The 12,057-nt window shown below is 44.7% G+C and overlaps 1 protein-coding gene across 12 annotated transcripts in view; it reads right to left on the bottom strand.

Annotated features, from left to right (window-relative positions):
• Positions 1 to 283: 283 nt before the first annotated feature.
• The window catches only part of RFFL (ring finger and FYVE like domain containing E3 ubiquitin protein ligase), a 63,508-nt gene continuing 51,734 nt past the window's right edge, over positions 284 to 12,057 (bottom strand). For all 12 annotated transcript variants that reach the window (XM_074188944.1, XM_074188939.1, XM_074188943.1 and 9 more), the window contains 5 exons: positions 10,303 to 10,713; positions 7,057 to 7,137; positions 6,258 to 6,468; positions 5,877 to 5,900; positions 284 to 3,223 (listed from right to left, as the gene is read on the bottom strand). In XM_074188944.1, coding sequence (XP_074045045.1) covers positions 3,042 to 3,223; positions 5,877 to 5,900; positions 6,258 to 6,468; positions 7,057 to 7,137; positions 10,303 to 10,713 — 909 coding nt within the window. In that variant the 3' untranslated portion in view covers positions 284 to 3,041. The remainder of the gene's footprint in view (positions 3,224 to 5,876; positions 5,901 to 6,257; positions 6,469 to 7,056; positions 7,138 to 10,302; positions 10,714 to 12,057) is intronic.

The raw sequence follows: 12,057 nt of genomic DNA, 5'->3' as shown, positions 1-12,057 counted from the left end.
CCTACAGATCCCTTCTCAGAGTAATGTTTTTAATTGAATGAAATAACCAAACGGATTTCACTTTTGATTTGTAAACCTTCCCTGGAAGCAGAAAAACTGAAGACTGAAGGGTAAGGAAGCACTGATCACCCAAGGCTATTTTATAAAGTCTAAGGTACAGAAGTGCAGAAAACAGCTTTGTACACAAGGCTTAGTGTTGCTTGAACTGAACTTCGAGCTAAACCCGCTATTAGCTTCTCGTGCCTGAAGTGGCCTGTGCCACAGGCTCAGGGCTGAATGATGTCACATCAGATAGCAAGGCAGGGCCTCTTCAATCATATTTCAACTTTATTAAAAAATTATAAAGCACAACTCTGTAACAAAAAAAAATACACATTTGGGCTTGCTTTAACACCTACTAGAAGTCAGAATCTCAGTTATCAGTCACTTCAAGCAGCTCAGAAACATTCAAAAGACTTAAATTTATACAATGTACATGAAGCACGCACTCATTTCTTTACAGCTTTTTCTTAGTTTGGATCCATCCATCTATATCACTAGTCTGTAAATGAGCCAGTTTTCTAGAAGTCTCAAACAGAAATCTCAGCAATCACTTAAAAAGGAAAGAAAATGCTAGAAAGATAATTAGCCATGGCAGGGAAAGTTAAGTACCCAGGATGTGAGGAGGGAGGCAGGAGGTAATTCAGGAGTAATAGGTGACATATATGGTCTTAGGAATCCCCCCTTCCCCAATTTCTGTAAAAGTAAAAAATAAGCCCAAAAGTGGGATTTCCTTGGATGGAAAAAAAGCCCACCAAGAAAGTTTAGAGAAATAAGTTATCGCCTTCTTGTAAAATAATCCTGCAAATAAAGAATTCACCCAGAGAAACAAACTATTTCACTTCGGCTGGTCAGACACAAAGACTGGGGGGAGCTGGTTATGTAGGCCTGCCCCCCTCTCAGCTCATCCAGTGTGGGGGGGGGGGTCACTTCCCAAATGTGGAAAGCCTCCCAAAACCAGAAGCAAAAACACTGCTACCAACTTCAGAAAAGAAGGAAAGCCACAAAGGGTAGAGAGCTGCTTACAGCTTGATTCTAAACAAGGACTGATTTCACAGCGGAGACCGCAGACCGTCCAACCCACAGATCTGGCTGTAAACTGAAGTCAAGTGGCAACAGTGAAAGACACTGAATCTTCATCAGAAATTTTCAGGTTTGGAAAAGGTGAAGATTCATGAACGGCATCCCTAAGACCTGATCCAATGACCAAGTAAACAAATGAGTACTTAGCTGACGGTTCCTTCCTGAAATTGTCTCTTCTTTCCAAAGGGAGTTGGGGGAAGGAAGTCATTACAAAGTCTGTACCAATATCACCACTCTCCTTAGGAGAGAGCAATTTCACCCCTTATCTTCCAAGGCAGGAGGTTTCACCCTTTATGATTAAAGGGATATTAAGGCTGCACAGTAGGGTCTGCTAAGGCTCTAGGTGGATACGTTTTGCATAGTTGCTAATTTGTGCTTGGCTGCATTAGTAAGGGGCTTTCTAAAGTAACCCAGGCCCCTGAGAACAATGAGTCTCGAGGATGACTCGAGCCCAAGGACACAGGCAGCGGTCCCTTGGCTCTCTCCACCCCTACTAGGTCTGCTCCTCTATCAGCCACTGGATAGGATTTATAAAGAAGAGCAGTTCAGACAGAAACAGCAGGAGAAGAAAAGAAATGGGGACCAGGAGTTCCCCAGGATGCCTGGAAGTTTTAAGGCTTAGTGTTTCCTGTCCAACAGTAGAAAGAAGCCATGTTCAGGATCTCACAACAGCTGGCCCACTGAGTACAATCACAGGGATTACGGCTGGAAAAGGAAAGAACCTTTACCTGACTCATTAAGAGGCCAGAAGACAAACGAACAAAGCTGACTCCAACTAAAGAACTGGCAGGAGTCATTCCTTTCAATCAAGAAGATGGGACTGGAGAGATGTAGCCGGAGCATCTAGATCCAAGTCACTGAATGGAATGAATGGACAGAGGTAATTTAGACATATCTTTCTTCCACTTAACACCTGAAGTGATGGGAATGTTAAGTGCACCTAAGTTCTCTCTCAGGTACTAATTTCTCTTTCACGTGCAAGCTAAATGTTTCTTTGGCTTCCAAAATAGGGAAGGAGGCTTAACAAATGAAAAGTCCATGTTGGGAGTGAAACTGCTTAACCAGGCAGAGAGACAACTACCTGCCCATCATACACTCAGATAACCAACTTCTATGGAGACTTTCAATGACCGAAAGAGCCGTTGGCATAAAAATTCTTTTCCTGTCAGATTAATTAAGGCACCAAACCAGGGGCTCAATGACAAAATCCATGGATTGGATGGTAGTCCCTGGGCTTTCCCTGCCTCCCTACAATATGACAGAGGGGACAGGAAAAGACATCATGGCTCCTTTTCATTTTAGTGAGAAGTTTTATAGCTAGTTCCTCACTGGAGAGGAAAATGAATGCCTTTTGAACTGAAGAAGCCAAAGGAAGATATGAGAGAAAAGATTAGGCAAGAAACCAGACAGAAAATAAAGCAATTAGGTATAAACAGGAAAAAAAAAAAGATTTCTGAATTTTTTTAAAAACAGCACTGAGTTGTCTCCACAGAAGGATAAATTACAATCGCTACTAAAAGATAATTTAGCTGAAAAAGATCCTTAAAAGCTATGGTTTGTATTGAAGGGAGAAAAAGTACTCCAACATGGTTTGAGTGCTGGGAAGTTTGTGTTCATCACAAATTTATTGTCACCAACTGATCATATGAAACAGGAAACAGGGACTGAGCCCATTTGATTTCTGCCCCAAGCAGGGCTAATAAATCCCCATTGGCTAAGGGAGCCCTATCAGATCCCAACAGAGATGGAAAATGTTGTGATGAAAAGGGCATGCCTGACCAGACAAGCAGGAAACTCCCTGGGTTTTTTCCTAGCCTTGCTGGCCTGGGCCTTGGGGTGATAACTTTGCAATTTTCTGGGTCAATCTACAAGTGAATCAATTTGCTCCCATGAGGCCTGGAAGGGTCTGGCTCCAGCCATCAAGATCTAAAGACGTGCACAGCTCGGATCACATACTGGCGGCAGATGGGGCACTCGTTCATCCGTTTCCCACACTTGGTACAAGTGACCATGTGACCGCACTCCAATAGGACACAGTCAATAGGTGAGTCCATGCAGATCTTACATAAATTTTCTTCTCCACTAGATGGCGCTGACTCTCCTACACACACAAAGAAAGAAGGCAAGAGGTCAAGGGGGAGGTCCAGGTCAAACTCCCCCCCCATCCCCAAAATTCAGCTAAAAGTTCACCTCCTTTCAAGGAAGCCTTTCCTGACCCACCCAGCCAGCTCTTCTGTGTTCTCTTGTGATCACAAGGCCTCATCACTCAATCTCAAAACATTAAGACTCAGTTCAAGGAGTCCCTTGATGTTTCAAAAATGGTTTTTTTGGACAAATGCAAACCAAGTAAGTGTCACAATACGGTTTGTTACCCCCTAAATTAAATACAACTTGGAAACACAAATAGGTTCAAGGAAAGTTTTAAATATACATAAAGATGGAGTGAGCTGGTTGAAGTTGGGACAATAGAAGGAATTTTTTTCCCATCCAAGTTCACAGATACCTCCCCACCTCCCCCAAAATAATCTTCACAAACCCTGCGTCAAAAATCTCTGGTTGGTCCATAACAACCTGAAGCTGAGAATGATGATGTGTTCATCCAGAAAACCACTGGCAGAGCTGGTAATGGAAGTCAACATCTCCTAGCTCCTAAACTAGCTTCCTACCCTAAATGATCCATAACTTTTGAGACTGCTTTTATCCATAATCTTCTGAGAATGTCCTTGAAAGCAACCATAGTTTCCAACAAAATGTCCTATAGGGGGCCAAGACTACAAGCAGTGATGGACCTTGCCCTGACCCAGGATGACATTGAGATTCTCCTCATCATTCCAAAGGAGTGGACAAACTGAGAAAAGCCTTTTTTTTACATAGGTATGCCAAAGTTTTTTTCTAGGAAAGAAATTCCAACTTTTTACACTTGATAAGTAAAATTTCATGGGTAAGAAATTCTTTTGCAAGTCAAAGTGGTTAAGCTTCCTTGATCCCCATGCAACAATTAAGCCCCAATTCTTCTTCATCCCATGGAACAATATAGTTATTTCCATTCTCAATCAAGTGACCTAACTGTGAGTTAGGTTTCCTTTGTGATGCCAAATACTGGATTGGCCAGCAAGAACCTCAATTTCCTAAACCAGTTCTGCCAAATTACTCATTTTGTAAACCCTGAGTGACTTTGATCTATGAAATGATAGGGCTATAAAGTTCCCCAATTCTCTGGACTTCCTTGCGAACTGAATAGAGGATAAAACTGTGGTTGCCTTCTGTTAGCTCCATCTTTCTGGCAAAATGAAAGAGGCCGGTGAGGAAGTGGTGGTGACTCTGCTTGGCTGGGTTCAGCTAACCTCATGCTTCCAAGGGTAGGAGGAGACAGTGAGCCCCATGCACATGAGCAGGAGGTGGCATAGGAAAGGTGTGAAGTGAGGGCAGACCCAAGGGAGTCACAACAGAGGCCCCTAGAGTAGTGTTAGGCAGCACTAACAGAACAACGGCAGCATGCCTAATGGACACAGTGCAGCACAGTGAGAACATTGGATGTGGAGGCAGACAATATTGGCTCAACTCCGGTCCATCATCAACTAGCCGGGTAATAAATATGACCTGGAGCAAATTATCTGGGTTTCAGTTTCCTCCTCTGTAAAATGAAGGATGATTTCCTTCCCAGTTCGAGATCTAGGGTCTTGATTTCTAGAGTGAGAACCTCAGTATGGCCAAAGTCAGAGAGAAGAACCTATTCTGATTAATTGTATCATGAGAGTGCTCCATCACACAAAGGGTCTGCTGCTTCCCCTTTTCCTACTCTTTTCTGTACAGCACCAACAGTGCTCTTTCCATTGGAAAGAGGAGAAAAATTAAAAAAGTGTATCTGGGGACTTTACATCATCAACTAGACAAGAAGGGGTTATCTGAATTTTAATAATTTGTTCTCCTCTTGCCTCAGTCCAAGAACAAGATTATCTTGAGATAACAAGGCACCTTTAGGGATAAGGGAAGCAAAACAAAAAAGAAAGCTACATGGGCTACTCCGTGTCCTAGTCAGGAATAGCATATTTTTCTAAGGAGAATAATACCACAAGACTCTAGAATCCCTCCATGCCCAAGCCAATCTCTTTCCTACAGATGAGATGATGTCCCCAAATATGAGATGGCCCCAGCCATCAGAAGATGACTAGGCTGACATCCCAGGCATCACCTCTGCAGGATGGGGGTGGACTCTTCAGACTAAAGGACCTTCCCTAGCAACCAAGGAAGAGGAAACTGAGGAGGATTTCTGAGGAGGACTGCCTGGGGAGGATTTCTATCCACTTTGGGAACTCTGCACTAACAAGGCTCTCATCTGGACAGTGCAAGCTGCTGTTCAAGTGCTGGGAGGGAGTTGGCCTAATCTCAGACTGCCCCACACAGGTCACAACCAGGGCTGGGGGTGGGGGGGGAGAGGCAGAAACACCTCAGCACTTAAGATGATGAAAAATAGGCTAAGTGTGATGGAAGCCAGTACCAGCTTGGTTAAATAGTTTATGAGCTACAGTTTCTGAACTGGCAACAGTTTGCTCAAGGTTCTACTGCAGTTCTATCATCAGGGGAAAGTTAAGAAGATGTCAGCATCTCAGTTATTTCTAAATTTCCCACACAACTCTTTGTGATAGCTACAGCTCAACCTCTTAAGGTGGTCATAGGAATCAAAAGTAGGAAGGGAGGAGGAGAAGAAGGGGAAAATATTAAGGTGATTCTCAAAAAAAATAAGCAGTACATACCATTTTGATCTGTAGCGCCAGATACTGCAACAAAAAAAGAAAAGATAGATGTTATTTGGTGATATGGCAAATGAAAGAAAAGCCCCTCCATCCCCCAATTTCCTTCAAGCATCTTTCCCTCTGGGCATGCTCTTGGTGCCACTAACTGAAAGGCACTAAGTGTGCCTTTCCCACCTAGAGTCTAGTGTACAGGTAAGCCACAGTTATATGAACCAAGAGGGAAGGGAGGGTGAATGAGTGGAAAACATAGGGCTGCTGTCGTCACATAGCTGGGGAGTTAGAGGGATCCTGGCACAGAACAGCCCCAGGGCAATACAAATGGCTCTTTTCCCCTTCCCATTTCAAAGGTGTGGGGACTGTCTGGTCTAGGCTGCCCCTCACCCAGATGCTGGAGGTCCTTCTGCTCCCGGTACAGCCGCATCACCCGCTCCATCAGCTCCCACTTCTCACAGCAGCCCTTGTAATTCACAAAGTTCCGGGCCAGGATCTCCTTGAGCTGCCGCACGGTGAGAGCCTCGATGTCCTCTATGTTCCCAAGATCAGACAGGGAGGCCCTGCGCCCTGGCACCAAGTTGTCCTCGGAGTCAACAGACTGCAAAGCACAGAAGGGGAGTGGTGAGCTGGCTTCTCTCCACAGGTCTCACAGCACAGCAGCTTCTCTCAGCACAGTCCTATCCTAGATTAGGGGCCCCTAACTTCCAAGGAAGGAAAGGGTTCTTCCTGGCTCTAGACTCAGTCCTCTGCAAAGCTCTGCCATGGTGACAATCACTGAATCCTCCCCTTACAAATTCTCCATCGTCGCAGCCCTGGGTTCAAACCTTTCCCAATTCTCTGTCTTTGCTATGATTTGTCAAAGGGCCTGGGAGAGCTGTGGCTCTAGCTCCTATTTGCTCTTCCCGACTCTGATCAGAACAAGAGTTCATAACATAGCACCATGGAAAAGCTGCCCCAGCATTGGGCACCCTAAGCCAAGCATTCTCCAGTGTTCTGTGGGGACCAAGTCCCCACTGACACCTATTATCTGCTTCAATATCCTGGATGGGATGGCAAGACATTTCCACAATAGGAACAGGATTTCCCCAGGGTCCTCCCGCATACACACATGTGGGCCAGTAAGATGCTTCTCCTTTTTCTCCCCAGTATTTCAGCAATAGCTGGAAAGGATCCTGAGCTGCCTCACCTGTGTTTCATCCTCCACAGGAGCACTTGGTATATCCTCCACACAAATAACTTCTCGGTCCTGGGGCACATGGCCATTAGCCTGAAGGAAATAAAAGTGCAGTCACAGCTCTGGGGAAGTGTCCCAGAGGATTCTCTAGCACCAACCCCTTTTCACTATATTTTAGTCTGGACAAACAACTCAAGATCGATCCAGAAACCTTTCAACAAGAGTGAAAAAGCATCCAAAATGTGATGGGATCTACACTACGTTCTCCAGAGCTAGGAATTGTGAAAACAGACAAAAGCCATTCAAACTAACTCCACAGATCCTGGCCCATGGATAATGCTCCTATTAGTCATAATTCATTAACTCTGGTGGACACTATTGAGGCTGAGGATGAGAAGAAAAAGGAAACGAAGGTTACTGAGTCTGGTTTGCATTTGTTCTATCATTCGCTCAATATCTAGCACATGCCAACTATTCTGACTGGGAATGAAGATGAATTATAGCATCTTTTGAGTGGGAAGGGCCTTGGAGAACACTTACTGCAGGAGCACCCTTCCCTTCTCTAGCATCTCCTCTCCTAGGCCTGAAGACTGGGCAAGCCCATTTCATGATCAGGAGGCTCAAACTGTCAGGTAGTTTTTCCTCATCTCTAGCCCAAATTTACCTACTCTGCACTTTCCACCTATTGATACTTGCTCAGCCTTCTCTAAGTCCACAGAGCAAGTCTACCAAGGACTGATAGGAGGAAAATGTAGACAAAGAAAAGTCAGGCTTAGGAATATTAACTCAAATATTAGAAGACTACCATCATATCCCCTGTAAGTTTCCTCTTTTCCAACTCATTTGTTCAATGACTCCTCCCAGGATGTGGTTTCTGGGCCCCTCCACATGCTTCACTGGCCCACCCTGCATGCACTCTCATTTGCCAACTTGCCTTTCTAGTGGGATATCTGGAACTGCATGTGATATACCGGTTTGGTCTCAGCATGGCCAAGAACAATGGGATTAACAACTCCTTAGATTGGAACACTCTACGCTCACATCATGTTAGCATAAAAATGGGCATAAGTTTCCTTTTAAAAGATTTCTCAGGCAGAAGGTACTAAAACTTCCAATATTTCCACCTAGACGGTATGGAAGATTTCCCCTAAGAGTTAAGGAGTAGGGGCTTCTTGTTTTTTAAAAGTAAAACTTTTGGGAACTCTTGGGAAGTCAGGGGAAGAAGGAAGGAGGGAGGTAGAAAAATTTGGAACTCAAAATCTTACAAAAAAAAATCAATGTTGAAAACTCTCTTTATATGTAATGGAAAAAAATTATTTTAATTTAAAAAAATAAAATACCTGGATTTCCCTCACCAACATCAAAAGATTTCTGACCATCAGTTGGCACCTTCCTTTGAAACCACTCTAGAACATGTACCAAACCAGAGTCTTACTAGAGTCTGATTTCTTCTGCTATTGGCCTACAACCTGCTTCTCCCTCTCCTTCAATGCCTTGAATACTGGCAAAGGAACAAACTTGGAAAGTAAGATTTTACCTTTTGTCCCCAACCATCTACAACTCAAATCTAAAAAGAGTTGGGGGTCATGAAATTCCAGGTGATCTCTTCTAGGAAGCTCCTTCATACACATAGGAGTCTCAAATTAGGCCATCCTTTAAAGGGATTAAGAGTTTGGGGGGAGACAGAGCTAAATTACTATGAATTTTATTTCCACTACTAAGAAACTGAAATGTGTTTAAAGAATAGAGAGCTTATTGCAAGTGATACACTCTTGTACTCCAATCATGTTGTGATAGAGCTCTGAAGCTCCATTGCCAAGTTGATGAATTACTTTGGGGAAGCATGAATTTGTTGTTTTTCTCTTTGTGCAAAATAAGCATACTTCTGCCACTCACCAGCCCTCCTTCCTGCCCAGAAGATACCCAAAATAAGCTCAACAGGCAAGAACTCTGAAATAATCAAGGGAAAAGTGATCAAAAACATCTTGTATCTGGCATTTGTGGCCTTCCATCCTGGTGGCCGTTCACATGGCACAGGTAAATGGCTTCATTAAAACAGAACACTCCTGACGCATTCATGGGATATCTATTCCTTCCTCAAGTTCCTTTACAACTTATAATCTTCCCACACACAGTATTCTGGAAGGCCCAGGCTCTACAAGCTGGAGCACATGCAAGAGAAAGCCAAAGGGTAAAAGGCATCCTGCAAACAACAGAAATCACTCCAGTGTCTGAGCCCATATCCTGTGAAACACCATGCCAAATTAAAATGATGATCCTGAGACAGACTTTCTGGTTCAGTGCCCATTACAAACCAAATCAAAACACCAAATCCTGGTGAGTGTGAAATACCCAGACAGAGAGGGAGGGAGCAGGCCACAGAACACATGGCAGAAAATGAAAACAGACCTCTCCCTGAGTAGCTCAGAGCTCCTTCCAGTAGAAGACTTGCCAGCCCCTCCAAATATCATTCAGAAATAGGCAGAGGTCAAGGCCTGCTTTTCCTCTTTCAATTTAAAAGCTAAGAGATGAAGCGATTTGCCCGAGGGGACTCAAGAACCTGTAACAAAGTCCAAAGTGGGAACCAGGCCTCTGATTCCCAATCTAGCCCTGTCTTAAGAGTAATGAACAAGAGGGTCACTAAGGCACCTCCCAGCACTGCTCCCTGGCATAGACACAAGGCCACTTTGTTTGGGCTGTAAAACTGACTAAAGATTGAGGCAGGGTCATGGGAAAGAGGCCATTTCTTGGATTTGAACACAGAACCCAAATCACTCCCTCATATGTCTCATGGTAAATGCACTATTTTGTAGGAACAGTCCCCTGTAGGTAAGACAAGGTGGGAATCTCAGGTGTTTACATCGGGTATCTTTTAGAAATATTTATTCTCACAGGTGGCTAAATTCAGAGCCTGGTACATGGGTTCTCAAATTTGGGGGGAGTGGGGAAATGCTAGACTAGATCATTATAAAAGCTCCAACTGAAATACCCAAGCTCTGTTCAGCAAATCACAACCAAGAAGGGAATCAAAACAGGTTTCCAATAGTCTACTCAGAGCCCACATCCAGGCAAAAGCCACTTCATCTCTGCTAAAGTTGCCAAAGCAATGTCTAGTCAGCAGCTGCTGTCTCTACACAACAAAGGACGGACAGAGGAAGCTCACAGAGAGTTCAACTGCCCACGCTCTGGCTTCTGGGTCTCAGAAACCGAGGCAGAGGGCAGCTGAGCCCCAAGTACCCAAATGGACGCGGCCCATACCTGCTGGTCTTCCTGGGCCTGGGCTGAGGGGTCAGAGGTGGGCTGTGCCGGTGATGGAGGGAGGTTGGGAGAGGTAGGAGGTGCTGTGCTGGTGTGAGGCTGGGCCAGGAAGGCCTGATGCTCAGGGAGCTCTGAAGGGAAAGGGGGGTTACAAGTCCTGTCCTCCTGGGTGATCACCGGCTGCTGACCAAGCACCAACAACACCAGTTCCTCCTTCTCCCTGCACATCTCTGAGGAGATGTCATGGAGGCTGAGATAGTCCCTCAGGTCCTTCACCTTCATTTTCATTAGCTCTTCTCGGTGAAAGGCTGTGGTACGGAAACGCTGGCAGAGAGAGCAGAGATGGGCACCGTTCCCTACTTGGATTGAGCAGGAAATGCAGAAATTCTTCTTACAGTCCAAGCACGCGTGCTGCTCAATAGAAGGGGGAGAAAATGAGCACAGGGTCAAGCTGGAGGAAAGAGGCCATCAGCTGGCCAAGGGGCGGGGAGGGCTCTGGACCCTCCCCCGGGGCACCACACAGTTCCCAAAGTCCAGGCTAACAAAGGACAGTCAAGTGAGGTTCCTCTCCGGACTCCCTAAACCTTGTGGCAAACTGCCCCAACTCTAGATCAGTCCCAGTCTGGCCACAATGAGGAGACCTCCTGACAACAGCCAGCTTATCTGAGATTCCAGGAACTCAGGGGTTCCCAAGATCATATCCAAGACAATGACGTGCAGCTATTAGAATATCAGGGTTCTCATTTGTGACAGTTATGAGTCAACTATCTGATAAGAGCTGGTGTCCAGCAGGACCATGATAATGTGGATCTCCAGCTCCAAAAGCAACATGCGTCCAAGTGTCTCATCTGGGTCTCCCCCAGGGGAGAGGGCATAGAGATGATTAGCAGAAGAGTGGGTCACACTCCTGCATCTTGGAGGGGTAGTCTCAGAAAGGTCCTCACTAATTCTTCAAAGATGCCACAAAACTTTTCTCCTCTGTCTAGCTTACATCTTAACCCATAGAACTCCACTTCACTGCTTTTAAACACAGAAACCTTGAGACTATGACAGTTGTACATCCTGGGAATTATCCAAACTGAATGAAGGTATGTCAACCCTTCCAAGAGGGAGATTCCATATTCAATAGATATGCATAGAATTGAACCCAAGGTTCAGACAGTTCAGTCTCTTTCAGGGGAGCCACCAATGTAATAACCCAAATGAAAATGAACATATTCTCTGAATTTAACATGGAGCTTTGTCTCCATTTGACACTTATGTCTCAGGGACAAAACCACCACAGGATTCTCTGAACAGTTGTGGCATCAGTCAGCCTTAATGAAGGGTATACCCGCTTGTCCTAAGATGATAGTAATTCTGGGAACAACAGCATTCAGCTGGAAAATGGATGTATTTTTTTAAAGTTCATCCATATGTGAAGTTTTCTATTGGGAATGTGATATACTCAATTAGTCCAAGTTTAGGATGATAGATACTGAAATCTAGAGACTTGAGAGTCATAAAGCCTCAGGTTGTGATGAGGAACATTACTCAAGACAATGTAGTTTTACAAAACACAGCTTGCAAAATACCTAATAAATTATAAAAGCTTTGAGTCGCTCTACCAATCAGTGAAGTTCCCAGTGGTCCCGAGGTCTTCTCTCCAAATGTACTTGTTAGGTGTGAGATCAAAAAGGAAAGAAAGCAACATTTAAATCTGAGCTATGGATAGCCCTGGTTCACCAGGGATTCTGACTAAGTGGCTCTCTGAGA

Source organism: Macrotis lagotis, chromosome 5 (assembly GCF_037893015.1).
Source record: "Macrotis lagotis isolate mMagLag1 chromosome 5, bilby.v1.9.chrom.fasta, whole genome shotgun sequence".
Lineage (NCBI taxonomy): Eukaryota > Metazoa > Chordata > Mammalia > Peramelemorphia > Peramelidae > Macrotis > Macrotis lagotis.
Note: the sequence above shows the minus strand (reverse complement) of the source record. Positions and strands in the feature narration are given on the sequence as shown.